At 46.6% G+C, this 22,622-nt stretch overlaps 1 protein-coding gene across 3 annotated transcripts in view; it reads left to right on the plus strand.

Moving 5' to 3' along the window:
• The window catches only part of clu (clustered mitochondria protein homolog), an 85,567-nt gene that overhangs the window by 3,797 nt on the left and 59,148 nt on the right, over positions 1-22,622 (plus strand). For 2 of the 3 annotated variants that reach the window (XR_016288968.1, XM_089572767.1), the window contains exons 1-5: positions 9,378-9,548; positions 13,320-13,552; positions 16,464-16,635; positions 17,481-17,624; positions 21,115-21,230. Coding sequence is in view for 2 of the 3 variants with exons in the window: in XM_089572767.1 (XP_089428893.1) it covers positions 9,410-9,548; positions 13,320-13,552; positions 16,464-16,635; positions 17,481-17,624; positions 21,115-21,230 (804 nt within the window). In the remaining variant the exon portion in view is untranslated. Of the gene's footprint in view, positions 1-9,377; positions 9,549-13,319; positions 13,553-16,463; positions 16,636-17,480; positions 17,625-21,114; positions 21,231-22,622 lie in introns of those variants that run through there. The other variant, XM_089572768.1, reaches the window with a different exon arrangement.

The following is a 22,622-nucleotide window of genomic DNA, read 5'->3' on the forward strand; positions in this document are numbered from 1 at the left end:
GTGATATTTTTGACTTCCTTGAAGGAGTATTTTCACGCATTTTTTTGTCACTGTTGCTGTTTTCAGTAAAGTTTTCGTCTCAGCCTAGTCAGGCATTTGGTCCCACAGCGTGCGTTTCTGTTTTCACATAAAAAGAAAAATGTTGAGTGTAGATTGTATGAGTCTCCCGAGTTCTTGCATTTGGTACAACATTCAAATCAGAACAACATCTGTGGACACTCTGTATTATTGTGGACACTGTCTGTGGACACTGAAGTATTCCTGTACGTGCTTCAATAGACAAGGCTGTTATCATATTTATTTGCATGTCATAGAAAGGGCCTATGAGAGAGCCGCTGAGACTTTGCATTGTGATTATACAGGCTATTTGAGGTTTTACTGTCTGTTTTGAATGTAACACGTCTTACTTTGATACGAGTAGAATTGGAGATTTTCTGCGATGTCTGTGTCCTTGGACAGTGTGCTGTTGACTAAATCACTTTCCCAGAATATTGGCTAAGGTAAACTGCAGGAGTGGTACAGCATCAAAGGGGGTTACAGCTGGGCTTAGTATTGCTTATGTTTCTGTCATTGCATTTTTCAGTAAAGATGTTCAGAATGGAAAAATGCTTGAACACTACTAGAGTTTCACTGTAAACTCTACAACCTTGCAAAAATAAAACCTGAAGACATTGCTGTATGAACAAAACAAAATTTTAAGATGCCTGTAGAGAGGGCTCCTATGAAATTTGTGCGCTCGCAAGGCTGGTTGGTCATGTGCTGCAGGGGGGTGAGAAATTGTGTGCATGTAGAAATTTAGATTGATTAGTGGGTCTGGTTAGTACAATCATGTATGTTAATCCAATTTAAGGTGCTTGTAGTCCTCAGATTTTTAAATTTGGTGGTGCTGATGATGTCACGACCCTCTTGACTAGTCAGGGAATTTCGTTGTGGAGAACCCTGGCGGGTTTTGCGATACGACAACCTAAACGTTGCATTAAATGTCCAAGAAACAGGGTTGCCAGATGGCTCCGACCTCGGGTAGCCAAATTGGCCTCCGTAGTAGCCCAAACGTAGCCAAAATCAAAATTTTTGCGTAGCCCAATAGTAGCCAAAAATATTTTTTTTTTACGACATTTCTTAAGCATATTGAATTAATTTTCGGCACGAATATTTACATATTAGATTTCTTTCCCACAGATGATGTCGGAAGGTGTGCGCAGGGCGTATTCTTTCCGTTGTTACGTTTCGCATCCGTCATGCGCGCTAACCAGTGCTGCTAACAGGTGCGCTAACCAGGTCCTAAAGATGGGGCCGCAGTTCCACTTTGCAGGCGCGGCAGTAGGCCATATCACCTGAGGCGGGTGACGCCAGCCAGTCTCCACGCGGAAAAGAACGGCGCTGCTAAAAAACGCAATTGCAGCTCTAGTTTAGGAATATTTCACCGTTTAAATGTTCGCGCGCAGATTAGACACATCGACAGTGAAAATAGCTTACTGTGTACTTACGCAGCCTCACTGAGAGCGTCACCTCAAAGCATCAAGCATGCGCCTTCTTGAAGCTACATGCTACGATATGCATGAGCTCATAATAAATCAAGGATATATGCCATTAGATGATAATCTATGTCGATATTATCTTCAGTCTAACAGCACGTTCACAATAATGAGAAAAACAATTACCCTTGAATTCCGGCTTCTTTTTCCATTTCTTTTTGTAGTTCCGGATGTACATTGCCCACTTGCCCATTCTGAAAGTACTCGTAGCAACGGATCTAATGCCATGTCATGCCACGAACTTCCGCCGCCTTCGTTAGTTACAGTGCGTTCCGCGCAGCGCCGAAGGATGGCTCCACGGCTCCGCATGAGTGCACGCAGATTACGCAACGGACACGGCTCTCTCGCGTCGCTCGCAATGAATCTCGAGGGCTGCACGTGTGCCGCTTGAGGCTGCAGAAAAAGCGTAGGCTCTTGCGAGTGGCGCGCTTGCTGTGTCCACCACGAAAATAGGAAAAAACAGAAAAGGCCTTATTAATGCGTAAGCATTACTTGCCTCATGCGTATCTTGAGCAGAATGTGCCCGCAGAACCAGAATAAACAATAGAAGAAAAGAACATGCCTGGCGGTGGGTTTCCAACCAGCCCCATACCGCAGCCGAAGCGAACGCCCAAATCACTAGGCCACGTCTATGGTTAACGGTTAACACGTGAGGATCACGAAACCAGGCAACAGAAGCGAAATAGTAGCAGTTAATGCTTACACTTTCGCACCACGTAGGGAGACTTAAGTTCTCTTAATGTTTTCTCTCTATTCTGGTACCATGGTTGTCATGGTCACCCGAGGTGCATCGTCAATGGGAGAACGCTCACATGTGCAGACGGCAACAGTCTATATTCTATAACGCAACCCGCGCGCGCGCGCGCACGGGTTGCGTTACTTCGCGGATTAAATGGAATCTATAGGCCGTGAAGTGTTTCCGGGGGGGCAACTTTCACGTAGTGTCCACTCTTTATAAAAGAAATCGAAAGGCCATGATCCTTGACCGCCTGAAATACAAGTTTTCTCGAACACATCGTTTACAAATTGTCATTTTGTAGCAGACGCGCTCAATTTCTTTGGCCTTCTATAGCCTGCATATTGATTCCAGCATGCCTTTTATTTCTGTAACTGTATACTTTTAACAGAGCACAATTATAACTACTTTAATTTTTTTTTTTTGCACGCATGAAAAAGATGTAGCCCAAAAGTAGCCACATAGCCAAAACGAAATTTCTGACGCCAACTCGGACAGCAAGTAGCCCAATTTGGCTATTAATAGCCCAATCTGGCAACCCTGCCAAGAAATACATGGTTCAGATGAGGCTGTCTCCTCCAAAGTGTGATCCCTGAATCCGCCCTTGGTACCAAATCAAAAATCTCTTGCATATTTTTTTGCGTAGTTGTTGCTTTGCCGGTATTTAATTTCTCTTCCGCTTGCTTCTGGCGATGTAATGATTCCCATCGCCGCTTGTGAGCCATTCCCTTTTTTTCACCTCGAGAAGTTGCACTGCACGGATTCAATCTTTCTCTTGATATTCGGCTGTGTCAGTGCAGGTTTCTATATTTTTTTTCTTTCCTGGAGTGCCACTCAAGTTGTATAAATGAGTGCAGTGCTAGGTGATTATCTTGCTCTGCAAACAAGCCTTGATATCAGGCCATGCTTTGGCTTTTCTCAAGTGGGTTTCATTGCTCTTGACTGCAGCCGTGTCTTGCTATGAAGGTTGAATGTGCTTCAAGCCAGAGAAGTCGTTGCTGGTTGATGGGGGGTGGTTGATCAGCTGAGGTTTCATTATGGTACTGAGATCTAATTAGCTTCCTGCAGTCCAGTTCAGATAAGGAAGTTTGTTTGCAGTGTGGCTTGTGAGCATATAGGCGGCGGTCGTGCCACATTGCACTGGTACTCAGTGCTGTAAATCATGGGTGAGGGAAAAATCTCCTCTTGGTTTGTTTCCTCAGGAAGGTGGCATGATGATTATTGTTGCATCGCTTTTGTGTCTCCATCTTGTGCGAGAAGGTTCTTAAATGCAGCTGTAGATTTTGGATAAACATGACCACTGCATTTTGATCTTTTGCCAGAAAATTGTGGAAGTGACTTGCTAGCACGTGTCACTACTTCTGTGCGGTCTTTTCAGCTCTGGGATCCTCAAAAGTGGGGGGATAATGTCATAAAATTGCGCATTTTGGATAAGAAAAAATCGTTTCCAGTGAATGTGTGCTCCCATACAAAATGAGATGCAGCAGCTTGAGAGGAGTAGTAGGTGTACCAATGGACTGCCAGCAGTAGTCTAGGCTAAACGATGCCGACAATTTTGTGAAAACTGCAGATAAGAAACGGGTTTCTTTTATGATTTTCACTTTCGGTTTCAGTCTCGTATTTTAAATACGGAAGCAGAAGAACCTGTGCCCTTCATTATTGTAGGATATTGAGTGCATGTCCAATGCTTCCCGGTGGTTGGCACTCCTACTGCGAGCTTGTGGTACCACTCTTCAAGATGTCAGCATGCCTGTTGTTTGCAGCTTTATTAGTGCCTAATGATACGACCGCCCGCAAATCCTTCTTATTGAAAACCCTGACAAGGCTTAGAATGTACAGTGCGGCACGCAGTGCAGTATGTGAGTTATAAGTTTAGCAACATGCTAGATCTATTTTTTCTTTTTTTCTCTATAGCAGCTGGGGACATCTGTCTTTAGTATATGCAGTTCCTGAAAAAGAAATAAAAATATTGTTCAAAGAAGGTGCTGAGATAATGCTGCATCTTGGTTATTGCTGCAGGGTGTAGAAAGAAAGGGAAGAGATGTGATTTTAGCAATGTTGCAGACAGCTAAGCAAGCAACATGTGACGAGGCATAGTATTTAACAGAAAGGAAGGGTGGACACTGAAGTGTTAGTCATTATCACACAGGTGTAGTATCCACATTCCAAATGTTCTTGTGGCAGTTTGACATCAGCAGTTGTTGAGCTAATTAGGGGGTCTCTGTTGTGCTCCCTGGTCTCTAATGGTTTTAGAGTGATGTGGCTCCACCACGTGAGGGTCATGTCGGGAGCACATCAGGAGCACAGGAGCCCATGCATTTGGCGCATGTGCTAGCCCTAGCTTCTTTATTAGTTCCTTGGGCAGGCATGCCTTTTAGGGGGCACTAGGGACAAACCCATCGAGTTTTTGTTAATAAAAATTGTCTTGTGGCTCTTTGTGACTGTGGTGATATGTGTCTTCAGCAGAAGACTCATTTATTGCTAAAATTGGTAAATTGGTTTTTGAGGAAAAGAAATGGCGCAGTATCTGTCTGGGCAGGAAGGTGGGAGTGAAAAAAGAAAGAGGTGCTGTAGTGGTGGGCTCGGGAATTAATTACATGACCACCTGGACAGCGCACAGGCACCTTTTGTTCCTGCTCCATCATTTACTGCTGACTAAATTTGGGCGAAATGAAGGATAAGGGCCAATCACCTATGCTTTATGAATTTAGTACCTGTGAAGTGTTCCGACATAACGACTTTACCTGAACCGGTCAAATATTCAGCTTGCGAAAAATAAGTAGTTTACAGTATCAAACTTTCACTGAAAACAGAGCTTTAAAAACCTATAAAATCCCGCAAAAGGGAATAGTCATCAGCGCCAGCGGTTTCACTAACAAACTAGAATGTGTCAGTACTTTTTTTTCTTTTTCGTGGATCTCTAAGGCCTACGTAACAGGGATCACAGAGCTTCTTAAGCTAAACGTCACGAGTTCAGTCGGTTGTCCGAAAAAATTTAATTTATTGCTGACTAAATTAAATTGTGTGTGTGTGTGCGTGCGTGCGTGCGTGCGTGCATGCATGGGTGCGTCATTGACAGTGGCAATTTTGAGCTTGTACATCTCCCATGCATAAAGCACATCTAACATTTGCCAGCTGTCTTTCTTTGCATGTGGCAAGCTATTGTGAATACCCTGTTTGTCTGCTTCCTTTTTGTGTATTCACATTTAATGCCGTGCATTGCCTTCTGAGCTCTGCATCACCGCTTGCGAATTCCTTCTTAACGGGCACAGATGAGCTTCGCTCGCTGCAGTTTGACCAGTGCAGCAAGGCTCTCCAAAGGGTGGCCGCTGTGCGTTACTGGGCATGTCGAGTTGATGTTGTTCTGTGTTGCATTGCGGCAGCACCTGCCCTGTCAGAGCTTTGGATGGGGAACCCTAATTCATTCCATTCCAACAGGGCTGTCCAGCTGTTTCCCCCTGACACGTCTGCGTGTGTGAATTGCCCCATATTGCGTGCCACTTCTCCACCTGGCTGTGCTGCTTGTTTTGTGGGCCACTAGGCACTGATGGAAAGTCACTTTAGTCTTGCATCAGTGCCTAGTAAAGTAGTAAAATTACTGTAGACAAGCCACGGCAGTTTAATAGCAAAGCTCCCTGTAGCTGCAGTAGGCGCAGTTGTGCTTGCATTGCCACAGCATTGTAGCCCACGTTCTCTTAACTGCGGAGGTAAAGCAAAGGAAACGGGAGGATGTTCTCCTACTTTCTGTGTAATGCGCGGGAGTTATCAGACACCACACTTGATTTCTTTTTCAAAGAAACAAAAAATTCAGCATTGCATTTGCTCAGAAAGAAGTGTGATCTGCAGAATGTTCGCCTTCAGTTTGAACGGCTTGTCGACACAAGATGAGGCAAACTTGGCAAAGTTTTGTTCATATCAGCTTATAATGTGGCTGCTAAGTTTGTTCTTTGGAGCGTGGAAGAATAATGCATTGGCAATGCCAGTATAATGGTTACCCATTGTTTTAGCCGAGGTCATGAGGCATTTAATGCCTTCTCCATCGTTGTGCTTTCGTTTTCTCTGCTGAGCGTATGGGTACTTTCCTTTTCTTATTCGATCAGTAGGAAGCGTTTCTTTCACGTGTGGCGCAGTTACTTTACAGCTTGCTTGCTTCTGTCAAAATTTGTGCTAAGCTTAACTGTGTGAATCTTTGCTGACAACACTACTTCATTACAAGGAATGGTAGTTTTTTCGCGTGTGTGTACTTACTGAAACGTCTTTCAGGATAGGCTAGTCTGTGAAACTTTTTTTCTTTTTCTCTTTGTGGAGCACCACTTTCATCATTGATGTGCATTTCTTGTTGGGGCAGTTTTTGTGGCCTTGGCTTGCAGGCATCGTCTGACTGGTTGGAAGGTGTTCATTTCTTCGTGGTCATGGCTTAACTGTCGTGCTATTGAGTCTATGAAAGGCCACTGTGAGCAGCAGTAATGTAATGCTGTTACTGGTGGGAGGGTCTTATTCTGTGCATAGCAGTTTTAATTCTTCCTGCAGCTGAAGGCCATTTGCTTCCTGCCTATTTTTTATATTTCGTGTAATGAAGTTTTCTGCTTTTTGTTTATGTGAGGTTAAAGGTGTGTCCGAAGAGTGTGTGCACCTGCTCCTGATTTTTGTCACATTGCACACTTTTTGTGGTGAGCAGAAAACAAAAAAATCTTTCGGGAAACGCACTTGCCTCTTTTTCTTTGCATGCGAAACATGTCGGTAGCTATGCCAGATAAGAATGAAATTTCAGACAGAGCAGCAGCCAGCCTAAGTCAGCTGCTGACTTCATAGCTGTGTCTTCGCAAGGTGTGCAGGCCTATCGTAACATCTGCATTTCTCTCAGTGGTTCTAAAAATGCAGCAAATTTGTGAGGCACTGATAACCTGCTTATAGAGCTGCTGATGCTGAGGTCTTCAGGACTTTGTCTTCCCTACAGTGTTGCTAATAGCTGACTTGGCTGCTTCAGATCTGGCCAAAGGGGTCTATGTTTTCGCAACCTGCCTCTCTTTTTTAATAGTGTTAGCTCTTACTCATCATGTTTCGAGATTTCGTGGGGTCTGCTACCACCTAGAGATGACAGCGCCATCTGTGGCAGCAACTAGAAAACGGCACATCTCGCATCTCATTCATGTCAATTCTAGTAAACCAAACGGCTAACGCTCGTTACTCCAATGTTTTTCAGACGGTGGTGGCCTTTTTTTTATCTTTGTATTTTCTAGGGCGCATGCTGTACACATACCTTTTTTGTCTGCACGGAAACCTTTGTTTGGTTTGGTTTATGGGGTTTAACGTCCCAAAGTTACTAAGGCTATGAGAGACACCGTAGTGGAGGGCTCCGGAAATTTCGATCACCTGGGGTTCTTTAACGTACACTGACATCACACAGTACACGGGTCTGTAGAATTTCTCCTCAGAAATTCATCCAGAAATTCAGAAATCAGAAATTCATCCGCCGCGCCCGAGATTGAACCCGCGTCCTTCGGGTCAGCAGCCAAGCACCATAACCACTTAGCCATCGCGGCGGCGGAAACCTTGGTGGCTAGCACTCAAAATGCTTGCTTGCTTTTGTAGTCTAGTTGGGAGCTCCTGTTTTCCTGCAGCCTGCACTGTCAACTGTAGGATTATTCTGGTGATAAATTTTTCTGTTGCTTCATATGCATTTTTGTGACAGTCCTGGCATATTACTAACGCATTGCTCATTTAAGTTGAGACTAGGCTTGAAATTATTTACATCTGGGAAAATGGTGACGCCGAGTTTCGGAATTGTCACGTTTGGTTGCAACATTTCAAACTTATATACATGCTGAGCTGTCAAAGATCAGTTTCGGGCATTCTCTGCAGGTTTCGACATTGATTAGGCATGATCAAACGTCAGCTGCATGTGAAACCAGCCTGGATAGTGACTCTCAGTTACAAAGAACCTGTGTTTTTTACCTAAGAAATGACAGCTTTTACGAGGAGTAGTTTTGAATCTGAGTTCCTTTAGACTAGCTTAAGCATAAATTTCTTGCTTTTTCCAGTTAAGTTTCCCCAGTAAATACAATTTTTCTTTACCCAGTGTCATATTGGCATACTTTACTCTTAAATGAAGTTGTTTGTACTTGCATGCAACCGGCTAAACTGTGGTAGCTATGGCTTAGCTTAATGCTTATATTACGGTTTCAGCTTTTTGCTAGTTTTTAAAAATGGTTGAAGCTTTAGTTTGATGTACAGTGGATGCTGAACCAGTAGCATTTTTTCTTCTATATACTATTCCTCGATGTTACAGGGTTTTTAGTTTCGGTCTTGGGGATGAGCGCTTCAGATTGGTGTAATGTTAAAAATATTAGGCTATCATCATTTTGGATCAGTTCCTGGCTTGTGGCAGGTGACACTGTTAATTTATTAGCTGAGAAATGTTCCTTTGATTCTGGCTTAGAGGTGGGTATTTGTGCATGTTTAACTGGGGTGGTTATCTCCTGGAAAAAAGACGCATGGAATTACTTAGACACAAGGGTAGCATGTAGGGTAAAAGCAGCACTGCTTGAATTGCAGTTTGTGATATTAGTTCATTTGTGGTGCATTCTTTGGGCATATTCAGCCTTCCAGCACATTTTTTTGGAGTTTTAGCAAGCACTAAACGAGGTGTTGTGTTACGCGCTGTCAAAATAGAGTGAGCGTCCACTTGAAAAGGGAAGCTGTGCTGCTTGGGGCTGGGAGCCGCTCTTGGCGTCTTTTTCGCATGCGAGTTGTAAACTGCCCCAGTCTTTCTTTTTGCCCCTCTTCAAGAAGTGATGAGAGAGCAGGTCAGCTAGAGAAGAAGGGCAGGGACACCCTAATTACCGGTCTGTTTGGAGCTCTAGAGAAGAGGGCTAGGGGCTCGTGTGCATCAGTGTGATAAATCCCGAGATAAGCGGCCCCCAGCAAACAGGCATATCCTTCGCACTCTCCTCCTTCCAGTCTCTGGCTGAGCTCATCTTATCTGGGTCCATGGCTTCCTCTCCCCTTCTTTCCTGTCCAGTGTGATCTCTCTTAAAAGTTCTTATCTGGCTTCTCTGCCGCTGGCCCGTGCTGAAAGAGGCTCTCATCAGTAGCACACAGCACAGCGGAGAGTGGCTGTGGTCTTGCTGGCATTTTAATGCTCTGGAGGGAGCCCAAAATGCTCTTGCTTGTGCCCCTTGAAGACGGAACAAGGAAGGCAGTGTACCTCAGTCAGGGATGTCTTCTGAAGCTTGCAGCTGGGGAGTCGTCGGCCGGTGGTAGCAACTCGGCGACTGGTACGTGAAGAAAGCTTCCTGGCACTGGAGGCAGTGGTGGGGAGCTGATTTTAGATTTGCGTTTTTGCAGTTTAGAGTTGCGGCTACGATTGCTGTTCTTGTGATGCTACTTAGTGCAGTGTTGTAGGTGTTTTGCTAGTTTTAACACACCCGGCTTTTGAGTTCATCGCAATGAAGGATTGCCGTGTGGCATCAGTGATGAGGGCAGGTCATAGACATGGAAGTGCAAAAACCGCCAGCCGCTGTGAGGCTGCTGCATCAAAGCAGACTTGATGAATCTGTCGGGCGTGTGTCTCCTCTGGTTGAACGCTTGCTGGGTATTACTGATGGCCTCTGATGCTTGCATGTTCGTCTTTCCTGCAAGCTTGCTCTGTAGCATTTGAAGGCTCGTACTTTGTTCACTCATTTGCTTGCCGATGGGGAAAGGGCAGAGGTTGAGCACGAGTTGGACCAAACTCCTGCAGTGCACCTGATTTGCGAGTGCTTCAGTTTATCTTGCAGCAACACGGCAGCCCGTGCATCCGGTCATGCCCCTTAGCCTGTGGCACTTATGCCGGTGTTAAACAATGGATCTTAAAGAGCCTGCTAATGTGCTGACTCAGCTTTAACACATTTGTTCTGTTTTTTTTTTTGGGGGGGGGGGTGTCCTTGTTGAAAACAAGCATGTGTAAATGTTTTTCCAAAGTCAGTGCTATGGGATCGGTCTGTCATGTGCCTCTTTTCGAGCATTGTGCACATTTTCCGGCTTGTTTGTGTGAAGCGCCATGCATTCTTTAGTCTTGAGGTGCGCTATCTTTGTGGCATTGGGATATAGAGGGTCGGCAGTGTTTCTTTAGTTTTTGTGCAGTTTCAACCAGGGGCCTGCAAACCACACGTGCTGAGCACCGTTCTTTAGAAATATCGAAACTACGTTGGTACCATAGTTCTCTTGCTTGTGTGTTGGAGCTGCTCAGGACGCTTCTGTGAAGAACCAATTCCTAAATCAAACTTGGTTGTGAGCTGATCGAACTTGGTAGCTGCATAGAGTTATCGACTTTGGTTGTGAGCCCATCGAACTCTGTAGCTGCATAGAGGTATTGACTTGGTTGTGAGCTCATCGAACTTTGTTGTGAGCTGGTCAAACTTGGTAGCTGCGTAGAGGTATTGACTTGGTTGTGAGCTGATCGAACTTGGTTTTGAGCTGATCGAACTTGGTTGTGAGCTGGTCGAACTTGGTAGCTGCATAGATCTGGTATTGACTTGGTTGTGAGCTGATCAAACTTGGTAGCTGCATAGAGGTATCAACTTGTTTGTGAGCTGATCGAACTCTGTAGCTGCATAGAGGTATTGACTTGGTTGTGAGCTAATCGAACTTGGTTGTGAGCTGATCGAACTTGGTTGTGAGCTGATCGAACTTGGTTGTGAGCTGATCGAACTTGGTTGTGAGCTGGTCGAACTTGGTTGTGAGCTGGTCGAACTTGGTAGCTGCATTAGATCTGGTATTGACTTGGTTGTGAGCTGATCAAACTTGGTAGCTGCATAGAGGTATCAACTTGGTTGTGAGCTGATCGAACTCTGTAGCTGCATAGAGGTATTGACTTGGTTGTGAGCTAATCGAACTTGGTTGTGAGCTAATCGAACTTGGTTGTGAGCTAATCGAACTTGGTTGTGAGCTAATCGAACTTGGTTGTGAGCTAATCGAACTTGGTTGTGAGCTGATCGAACTTGGTTGTGAGCTGGTCGAACTTGGTTGTGAGCTGGTCGAACTTGGTTGTGAGCTGGTCGAACTTGGTAGCTGCATAGATCTGGTATTGACTTGGTTGTGAGCTGATCAAACTTGGTAGCTGCATAGAGGTATCAACTTGGTTGTGAGCTGATCGAACTCTGTAGCTGCATAGAGGTATTGACTTGGTTGTGAGCTAATCGAACTTGGTTGTGAGCTGGTCGAACTTGGTAGCTGCATAGATCTGGTATTGACTTGGTTGTCAGCTGATCGAACTCTGTAGCTGCATAGAGGTATTGACTTGGTTGTGAGCTGATCGAACTCCGTAGCTGCACAGAGGTATTGGCTTGGGTGTGAGCTGATTGAACTTGGTTGCTGCATAGGCACAACTGTCCAAATTTTCATGCATGCTTTCCATCGCTTCTTGCCAGTTTTTGTCCGTCTTGATATACAGTCTTTGTCAAAAGTAACCAGGCTGCATGGTTTGCTTCTAGCTCGTACAGTGGAGCCCTTACAGCTTCCCTGAAGCTGAAATAGTCGTTAAAGGTAAGGACTGGGTGTCTTCTTACCTTCCAAAACCTTTCGGTCCTTAAGAAAGCCACAAGGGCTCCAGTATACAAGCTAGAAGCATACCATGCAGCCTGGTTACTTTTGACAAAGACGGTACCAGTGCATTGTAAACATCCATGTCTTTCCTTTTCCAAACTATGTGTATATTTTTTGTGGTGTTTGGAATTGTTGTGAAATGTGTGTTGTGTGCTGCTACCCAGGGAGCACAAGAAGCACTCTTTTTTTTTCTTTTTAGTGATAGTTATTATGAAGATTGCAGCATAGCTCTGTTCACAAGTTGTTGCAATCTTTGTTTTATAAGTGTTCACTCAGTCAGCTTCATGTAACCATTAAATTGTGCTTTCTTCCTTGGTGATAATGACAAGACTAGGTGGTATTTGTTCGGAATTAATTTAGCAGTCTGGGTGTAGAGAAAGCTATCCTACTGTAGCAACAATCTGGACATTTGTTGGCAAAATTGGTGTATGGTAGTAGTGTAAAGTTCTACAGCTGCCCACTACACCAATTCGTGTTGATGGAGTTGGGGGTGCAAATTTTGACATCACATGAGTAGGATCTGAACTCGTGTGAACAACTACTAACAGAGCGCTTGTAGTGCTTGGAAGAGTAATGAGGCTTGAGTCTGAACTTGAATCTGCTTTGGCTATTTGGAATCTGGCTTTTTTCCTTTTTTTTCTTCCTTGCTTTACTCTAAGAGTGAAATGATAGTGCCCAGTTCACCTGTTTAACTGGTCATGTTGTTGCAACTGGCTGTGCAGGCACGAAACTTGAGGCATTGGCTCTTTCAGTTTGCCTTGAATTTCTGTGGGCGCTTGTTTTTCAAGGTTGTGGGGGGGAATCGGTTGACATTCTTTTGAACACAGGTGTGAAGGAGGGTTCAGCTTAAGTTAAGGACAACGCAGCGAGCTATGGAAAGGAAAATGATAGGTGTAACGTAAGGAAAGGAAAATGATAGGTGTAACGTTGAGAGATGGGAAGCGGACAGAGTGGGTGAGGGAACAAACGCGTGTTAATGACATCCTAGTCGAAATCAAGAGGGAGAAACGGGCTTGGGCAAGGCATGTGATGCGAAGGTAAGATAACCACTGGTCCTTAAGCGTAACGGAGTGGATTCCAAGAGAAGGCAAGCGTAGCAGGGGGCGAAGGACACGGTCATATGGAGAGACATGGGAGAGGCCTTTGCCCTGCAGTGGGCGTAGTCAGGCTGATGGTGATGATGTAAAGTTGTGTGATATGGCCACCGCAGTGTTCCGCTTCATTGTCCTCTTCCCCTTGCTTGCATGACTTGGCAGACCAGGGCCGGGCTAAGTTTTTCCACTCGCTGCTGCTTTTCTTGGCAGCTTTGCCACTGCTGTCTGGGTGTCAACGGGTTAGCACAGTTGCTTTCTGGTGACATTCGACCCAGGGTGGAAGAATGGCAGAAGCGGAGATTGTGCTCGGCAGGCTTATTGTCGCTCTTCAAAGTGGTTGCAGCGTCTTGTTTGTTTGCCTTTGCGCAGAATCAAAGCCAGAGGCCATGACGGCGACATCAGAAGGGGACGCTGCCAGCCTGGGCTCGGCCGAGGACAGTGGCAAGGGTTCCTCCACGTCGGAGGAGGAAGATGGGGCCGCAGCCAAATCGGGTGCAGTGGCAGCAGCAGCAGAGGCTGGAGGACAGGAGCTGGTCTTCATCCAGGACACGGGTTTCAACGTGCGCATTCAGGCACCCGGCCTGGAGCCATTCGACATTCAGGTGCGGTGATGCAGCTCTGACTAGACGCAGTCGGGGGGGTCATCCCTCCCCTAACCTCCCTTTGTCTGACGTTTTTCTTGGTTTTTATTCTTGCTCTGCAAGTGGCATCATCTGACCCTAGATTTCTTTCAGAAATGCAAAATGATGTGCTTGCAAGGTAACCAAGAACGTTGATGTGGCTAACTATAAATACTTTGCGGTGTAACATACCGATTGATTGGATTACTGGCTGCTGTCTTAGCAGGAAAGTTCGGGCAAGAATAGTCATGGGCAAAAGTTGGCAGGGTGCAAATTATTGAAAAAAAATTATTTCTGTGTAGCCTCTCTACTCAATCGCCTAAATTAAGGAAGCCTTTAGTCACCGAAACCAGGGAAAGCATAGGGAATACTTATTTTGTTAGTCAGTGGGAGGTAATAGTGTAATTATTTTATAGACAAATATAATTAATGAGAAAGTAGCCACCTGGTATTTTTTCATGAGATGGAGCAAGCGGGTCGTCCCCTTGTGCTTCAGTGTTTTTTATTGACCTGCTTTGTGGGAGGACCACGCAGAAATAATTGTTTATTTTTTTCTGAGAAACCGCATCTCGCAAACTTTTGTCCATGACTGTACTTGAGCAAGGCTTTTTTTTTTCTCTCTCTTCTTCTTACCTTTATTCTTTTCCTTTCCTGTATTCCACTTTCATATACAAATGAGTGCTTACTTTACAGGGAGCATTACACAGGAAGTGGTTATCGGGAGAGTAATGGTCTTTTCCTTCCATTGTTTCTAATTTCATTAAAAGGCAAGGTTATGAATACCATGAAAATAGACTTAGTCAGAAAATGCTTTATGAATGTTCCAAAGCTCCTTACTGAAAGTGACATTTTGCATCAAAGAAACAAAAGTTAATGAGCATCACCGCTGTGGGTCATACATCATCATGCTTCTGCTTTTGGTAGCTTACTGCGGAGACTTACTGCAGCACAGGATTTGTTTCCCTCCCCCAGAAACAGGCGTACATTCTGAAAAAACAAACGGTGCTGTGCAGAATACATGCCTTCTATGTAAATTGCAGTGAGCCACTGCTTGAGGACAACATGCGTGTTCCATCTTTCCCTCTGTCGGCTGTCTTCAGTCTTCTTAATTTCTACTAAAGCACCCAGTAAGTGAACGAGGTGTATCACCACCCACATGTTTATGTCAACCTTTAAGGCCAAAAACCTTTTTGTTTGCATGCACACTAGCAGGAGCAAAGCACCCGACAGTACTGTTCTCAGCCACACTTCAGCAGAGCTTTTAAAGTGTTCCAAGACCTCTAGCAACGCAGACGAAAATGTGCTAGCAGGGTTGATGTTTGCCTTAGTATGAAAAGTACAGTCGGATTTCGATATATCGAGCACAAATACCAAGAATTATTGGCCACGTCAAACTCTTCCATAATATTTTTAACAAACACATGCTACCTTCAGTTTGCGTGCCAAATGCGAATGGCCGTAAAGCAGTGGTTATATGAACTTTCCAGTGCACCCAGCGATGCCTGCTCTAGTGGAAAGGAGCAGGCTTCTCCGCACTACACAAATGGCTTGCTGGTGGTGGTGTGGCAAGCGTTGTCGCCGTGGTTTGCTCCTTTTATTTAGCATGCACCAGCAGCGGTGTGGAAAATGTAGCAGGGAGTATTGGTAGCCGGGCAGTCGGCATGCTTTCGCGCCTCTCTTGGCCGTCGACACCATCTCTAGGAAGTAGCGGCTTGGCCGGTTGTAGCCTGACAGTAAACGTTTTGCTCTGTGGCTGTCCCAAAGGTGGCGAAAATGGCGGGAGCTTTCATTCTGGTGCACCTTTTTCTGCGCGACACTTTTGTAGTGCGGAGAAGCCAACCCAGCTTGTTTTTGCTGTTTGTTTTCTGTGGCCTCCTTAATTTCAATGAGTGTCTTTTCTTTAAAATGGCATCATAACTTGCGAAAAGGACCTTTCATTGTACTCCAGTAAGGGTTGCCACTGACAAAATTGTAATGCCCGTGCTGCATGTGTTTTTGAGAGAATTTTATAGTATTACAGATTTTGGCTACATCGACTCTTTTTGCTTCTTTTACGTGTTCACTATTATGAAGTTTAACTGTAGTTGTAGGATGCACCTGCGATATCTTCATGGTGTCTCACGTGTCGGAATTGGCCTTGACATTGCCGCAGCAGCGTATCACCCACTGTACTTTGCCTGTCTGGAGTTATCGTGGCAGATCTCTTCGTTTTCGTCTCGTGCAGGGCACGTCATATCGAGAGACGCGGGCCAGGTGGCCGTGTTCTCAATTGTGACATTGCAGTCTTCATCTGCTTTATCTAATATGTCTAGTGAACCTTTGATAACTCCTTTTTTGCATCTAATTTCCACTTGTCTCGAAGTTCCTGGTAATGCTCGTAACATGGAGGCTAAAAGGTGAATCGAATGGAAGGGCAGGGCCATCATCCGGTTGAAAACCATTAATGTTTGGCTTGGCAGGTTGTCTCAACTCCTGCCCACACTGAGTTTTTCAGGGAATTGCTTTCTGTTGATGCATGTTTTCGGTTTTGTTACAGTTTGAAGGCTGTTAACCGATAAATGTAACTGATGTAATCAATGATTTTATTTGCATAACATGCAAAGAATAAGTTTATGAATCTTGTTACTTGTTGGAAAGAATATTTAACCTTCATTTTAGCGTTACACAAGCCATTGTTTTAATTCACTGTTCTCTTGCAGCTGTTTTCTCGGAATTCTTTTGCCAATCGTGGTTATTTTCAGCCTGTGCTAAAGTTATTGGGTCAAGTGTAGTGTCGTTGCCTTCGGGAGTGGTGTTTTATTTGCCTGTTAATGACACTGCAAGTTGGTTTGTAATTGTGGGTGCGTGATTGCGCTGTGTCGAGGGTCATTGCCCCTTTCTCGTGTGCCTGCAGGTGAGCTCGATGGAGCTGGTCCAGGAGATCCACCAGTTGCTGATGGACCGGGAGGACACCTGCCACCGGACGTGCTTCAGCCTTCAGCTGGACGGCACGACGCTGGACAACTTTGCCGAGCTCAAAAACATCCCGGGCCTCAAGGAGGGCTCCCTCATCAAGGTTGTTGAAGGTGAGCTGTTCCCTCTCTGCAAGAGCCCTAATGGTAAATTTTACAAATTTAGTCCACCTTGGGGTATTCCCCTAAACATTTGACCAACACTGTTTCCACTTCGAGTTATTGATCAATTTGCTCTCGCCCTACCATGAGCTTGCCGTCCCGGTTAGCTCAGTTGGTAGAGCGACTGCTCCGGTGATGTGGTGGTCCCGGGTTCGAACGCTTGGACCAGGACGAATTTTTCTTTAACTGCGAAGTTTCAGTGGAAGCTGTGTAGCTTTCCTTTGTAGCCGTATGGCTGCGCTTGGGTGGATGTCAATGAGTAATTTCTCCCTTATTACAAATTTACTCCAGCTTGGGGGATTCCCCTAAACATTTTACCAGCCCTAATGGTATTCTTTTTTATGTGCCGTTGCCTATTGCTCTCCTCGCAGGTGTTTCATGAGGAAAGGTGCAGCAGGTGTGCTGTGAGGTTCCCTCGCTTGAGGGGCCCTTTCGATTGTTCATCATGAACGTGTTTCTTATCACTGAATGAGCTATTGTGGTGGCAGTTCTGAAAAACAGCTGCCGGTTCACATTAAAGAGCGTTTGCGGGAGAACAGAGGCATTGAACGGCCTCGTAACCAGTGTACCTTCTCCCCGCTCTTCTCTTTCAAATCGTTCTCGATGTTGCCCAGGCCAGGATTAATGTGCGGAAGCTCTGTTTCTATCTGTCGTCAATGAACATTGTTTCCGGGATGACTGAAAAGAAAAAAAAAGAGGAAAGCATTAAAGGGAAGGCAGGCAAATGGAGGGAAGCACTTGTAGGAGAAGGCGGCCGTTGACCAAGTGTGGACCCCATTGTGGCTCCTCCCCTGCAGAGCCGTACACAGTGCGGGAGGCGCGCATCCATGTTCGCCATGTGCGAGACCTGCTCAAGTCCCTGGACCCCGGGGATGCTTACAACGGCCTGGACTGCAGCTCCCTGGCCTTCCTCAATGTCGTCACCCAGGGGGACATCCTTGGTGAGGATGCATCGTGGCAGACAGCGCTGCACCTGCCCTCCTTGTTTTGGGGGGGGGGGGGGGGGGGGGTGCATTTTCAGTGACTTTGTCTAATGTCCACTATTTTCCAAGCAACTGCGGCATGTTTTGGTGGAGGTAATTTGGTTTAGTTATTCAGTTATATGTTCATAAAATGTTTGTACACCTGCTATGAACCTGCGCAATGCATGTTTTGGTGCATCTGCTTGTACAACGTAGGATTTGAGAGTAAGTCAAGTTTTTTTTATACCACGTACTAACCAGTAGGCAAGTACAGTAAAACCTCATTATAAGGGACACAGATATTACAAATTATTAGCTATATCAAACTGTTCCTAGATATTTTTAACAAACAGTGCGATTCTCGCTTCATATATCGAGCGGGATTTGCCGTAAAATGGATGTACAGTAGCCGACGGGTAATTCGGACTCCAATAATTCGGACTTGTAGGATATTTCGGACTTCAGTGAGGCACCGTCAGTGACCCCATAGAAGCGCATACATATTAGCGACGGATATTTCGGACTTTAAAAGTCCGAAAGTTTGATTTTTCGGACTAATTTCAGTCGCCTGCAGGCCAAAATCTGCCATCTTATCGGCTTTTCGCCGGCACAACAGGCGCCATCTTGGATTGAGGTGGATTGGCTCTGCAGTTGGATTGGCTTGACATGGTTTCGGTGCCCCATTTTTGCCAGTAGAGGTCCCTGCAATTTCTGCCACTTCGAGGTGGCAGTCGGATTGTCATCGCCGTCAACCTGCTTTTGTCGCCAACGCTGACGCGGGTAGCTATCCCTTTGTGCTTTGTCTCATACGTTCGCCATTCGCCGTGTTGTCACACGAGTTTCTCCGACTGCGTCAACCGAGTGGCGCGCCGTCAATCCTTTGGCCGTTTTGTGATTGCGTCCGGCGGTTCCTTGCGTCCGGCGGTTCCACCGCTCTGAACGAAAAGTGCCTCATTTTTGCGTGTTTGACGAGCGGTGTGGTGCGCACTCGGGCTGTGGACATGGCCCCGCCGGTGCTGCCGGGTCCGTCAAAGAAGCGTGGGAGCTATTCTACCATGACCCTTGAGAAAAAGGCAGCGATCATAAAGCTAGTGCTGAGTGGGCGAACGCAAGCTGACGTGGCCAAGGAGTTCGCACTGTCGAAGCAAACTATTTCGGATTACGTGAAAAATAAGGAGAAGATTTTTTCCGCCTTTGAGGCGTCCCACAGCAGCAGCCAGAAGAACGACAGGAAAGGCGACCACCCGGAATTGGAGAAGGCCTTGCTACTCTGGCTTAAAGCTGCTTTAGCGAAAAACCTTCCAGTGTCGGGCGACACGTTGAAGGAAAAGGCAGAGACCCTGGCCGTGAGAATGAGAATTGAAAAATTCAAGTTCACGGACGGATGGCTCCGCGGTTTCAAGAAGAGACACGGTGTGTCTTTTAAGAAGATGTGCGGGGAGAGCGGAGCCGCCAACCCAGCCACGGTAGCAGACTACCGTCAGACGAAGTTGAAGCCCTTGTTGAGCCAGTACAGCCCGGAGGACACCTTCAACTGTGACGAGACCGGCCTCTTCTTCAAGATGTTGCCTGACCGCACCCTCTCTTTTTCGGGTGACTCCTGTTCAGGGGGCCGCCACAGCAAGGAAAGGATAACAGTAATGGTAGGTGCAAATGCCACTGGCACTGAGAAGCTGCCACTTCTTGTGATAGGCAAATCAAAAAATCCTAGGTGTTTTAAGGGCGCGAAGAACCTTCCCGTGTGGTACTGCAGCAACTCCAAGGCATGGATCACTCATGCTTTGTTTGAAGATTACGTGCGTCGACTCGACCGAAGTTTCGAGCGGCAGGGGCGACAAGTTATTATTTTTGTTGATAACTGTGCGGCTCACGGCACCATCGACAACCTGAAAGCCATTCGGCTCGAATACCTGCCACCAAACACCACCAGCGTGCTCCAACCAATGGACCAGGGGGTGATCAAAAACCTGAAGGTGCATTATCGGACCCGTCTTCTGCGGCGCACAGTCCTTTGTTTTGACAACGGGAAAAAGTACGCCACGGATCTTTTTGCGGCGGTTAGCATGCTGGCTGACGCGTGGAAGGCAGTGAGAGCGGAAACAATTGCTAATTGCTTCAGGCACGCTGGATTCTCCGCCGATGAAGTCGATGACGTAGAAGACTGCAACGATTCTGAGGATTTGACTGCAGACAGTGGCGAAGACCTCATCGTTGACCTTCGCGGGAACGGAATGGACATTCCAACGGGCTCCACGTTCCGCGAGTTTGTTGAAGTGGACGACGGCCTCGATATGTGTGCGGACCTCACGGACGACGAACTTGTACGCCAGGTTCTTCAACCTGAAGACGAGTCGGACTCCGACGACGACTCGGGCGGCCTACCACAGCCATCGCTTGCACAAATTACGAACGCTGTGAACTTGCTGTCCAGCGTGTACAGCGAAACGACAACTTTGGCGCAAATACAAGCGCAAATCGTCGCCAGCAAAAGAAATTTGCCGCAAGGTAAAATCAGCGACTTTTTTAAGCCGATTTCCTCTGAATAAAGTGATTTTTTGTGCTTCACGGATTTTTCGGACTGTTCGATTATTCGGACCATTTTTCGGGTCCCTTCAAGTCCGAAAAAACGGTCGGCGACTGTATCAAACTGCCAAGTGCCTAGCTCTGCCCACTTGGATGACAAGAGGTAGGCTTTTCCTCGCAGTGCAAGTGGCTGGTGGTGGTGTGGCAAGCATTCACACCACGGTTCATGCTTTATCTTGTACTAGAGGAGCCTTATGTCACACTTTCCAACCGCACACCCATTTGTTGTTTGTAGCGCTGTGTCCTTTCTTTGTCCACTTCTTTCTGTACCAGAATTGCAGCCAGGATTCCGACTCGCGCCTGTCCATGGTGCCTCAGAACCAGTGACATGGTCGACTCTAGTCTTTCAGTTACATCTTGGGCTGACATAGACTTCTGTGGAGGAGGCAAAAATTGCAATAGCCTTCGTTCTGGCATCCCTTTCTTCATGCGACATTGCTGCGTAATTCGGGGAAGCCATCCTGGCTGGCAGTGCTCTGCGGGAAGGCCAACTCTAAACTGGCGTTTGGCTCTCGGTTTCTTGCGGCCTCTGTAATCACCGTGAGCAGCTTTGAAATGGCTCTAAAAAGGTCTCCCCCCAGTTGCTGTCCTTTCGCTGACTGAATAGCGTTTCAATGCTAGTTTTTGGCAAAATTTTATGTCACAAATTTTGGCAGTATCGAAATAGTTTACGGTTTTTTTACTTCTCCGCTATGGCGAGGTTTGATTGTAGATAGAGTACAGTCTTGACAACTGCCTTTGCATAGTGTTAAATTGTAGCACGAAGCTTCTGTTGTCAGTAAAACAACTCCTGTTACATTCGAGTAAATGTGGTAAGTTAAGTTATGCGGGGCAGCATGTTGGCTTATTCAGAGCCTGTTTTTCCTTCTCTCCCCTCGTCCTGCAGAAAAGAAGAGCCGCGGGGGAGAGTCTGTCGACTGCACGCCGCCCGACCACATCATCCCGGGCTGCAAGGAGCCGCCGCCGCTGGTGCCTCTGCTACCACAGGCCAAGGACCAAAAGGTGCTGGCTCCCTCCCTCCCCCCCTCACTCCGATCACCCCCTCCCCCATTCGGTGTTCACTGTGCCAGGGGCTGGAGAAGAGCTTCAGCTCGGGCACAACTTCAGTTCTCGTGTAGCAGATACATGGGGGACACCAAAATGATCTTGCTGCATGACTCCCGCGCTAGCCTAGAAAAAAATGTGCTGCATTCGGAACAAAAAACAAAGTTTGAGCTCTAGCAACAGATAGAAGTGGAATTTCAGCTTGGCCTTCGATTATTTCTGAGAGGAAAATGGAGCCAAGTGTGTCAGATTTCGTCGCTCAACTACTCCGCTCTTGCAGTGTTGTGGAGGTGGAGTTGTAATATTTTCGTAATTGGCGACTTTTGTGAGGTATGTGACGAATGACTGCGGTGGTGCCGCTTGGTAATGGTGGCAGGAGCACACAGAGGGACCCGAACCTGTGAATGTCACTTTGTGGCGCTTTGGTGCACCCTGGATGGTACTGAATATTTGCAACATTTTCAGATAGCTATCGTTATTGGAAAAAAGAAACTAAGCGCTCAAATTCAGGCTTATTGTAGCGATAGCTACACTACGCCAGCTGCTTCACGAGGTCAGCATGGCTGCGCGCTGAGCCGTGGCACCGCCGCTCCGCCAGCTGTGCGCATGCACGAAGTGACATCATAGTCCGCAGCTGGTGTGCACGCCTCGCCGCTGCGCTGGCGGTGGAGCAGACACCGCGCGTCTCATCAGTTATGCGCATGCGCGGAGTGGAGTCAGAGCACGCAGCTGGTGTGCGTACTGTGCACCTACATTATGCTAGCATTTCGAGCCTTCAGCGTTGCGCCGTCGTGGCTGGTCACGTGGTGCGGAGCAGCTGCCGGCGGTGCCGCGCTGGCGAAACCGAGGGGTGGAGGAGTGGAGAGGGGGAGCGTGAATCCATGTCCAGGGACGGAGATGACGAAGGAAGGCCCAGCGAAACGGAGCGAAAGACTGACTTTGCAGCTTGGCTGAGCGAGTTCCACTCGGCCAGCTGTAGCTATTACGTCACTTCAGAGCTAAACCGCAGCCAATTTTTTCTGCATTGCAAAAAAAATGCAGATAAAGGACCAGTTCACAGAGCTGTCGGATGCAGCTTGGCAAGGCCATGCTTCAATGCACCCCAGTGCAAAGTTCATTGCTTGCTCTGGCATCTGTTGTAATGTCAAGAAGGGTGAGAGTGTCCTGTGTGAATTGCCAGGGGCGGTCATATAAGGAGTTACTTTTGGTTCCCTCTCATTCAAGTCTTCCAGGTGGTTCCTAGGTCATGAGTAGGTAGTCTCTTACAGCTTTGCGTGCGGAACTTGAAAGTGTGCTCTTTTCTGGGGGAACATTTAAAACTTTGCACCAGTAAAAAAACCCTTTGCAAGC

Source organism: Amblyomma mixtum, chromosome 2, assembly GCF_055824585.1.
Source record: "Amblyomma mixtum isolate Tamu chromosome 2, ASM5582458v1, whole genome shotgun sequence".
Taxonomy (NCBI): Eukaryota; Metazoa; Arthropoda; class Arachnida; order Ixodida; family Ixodidae; genus Amblyomma; species Amblyomma mixtum.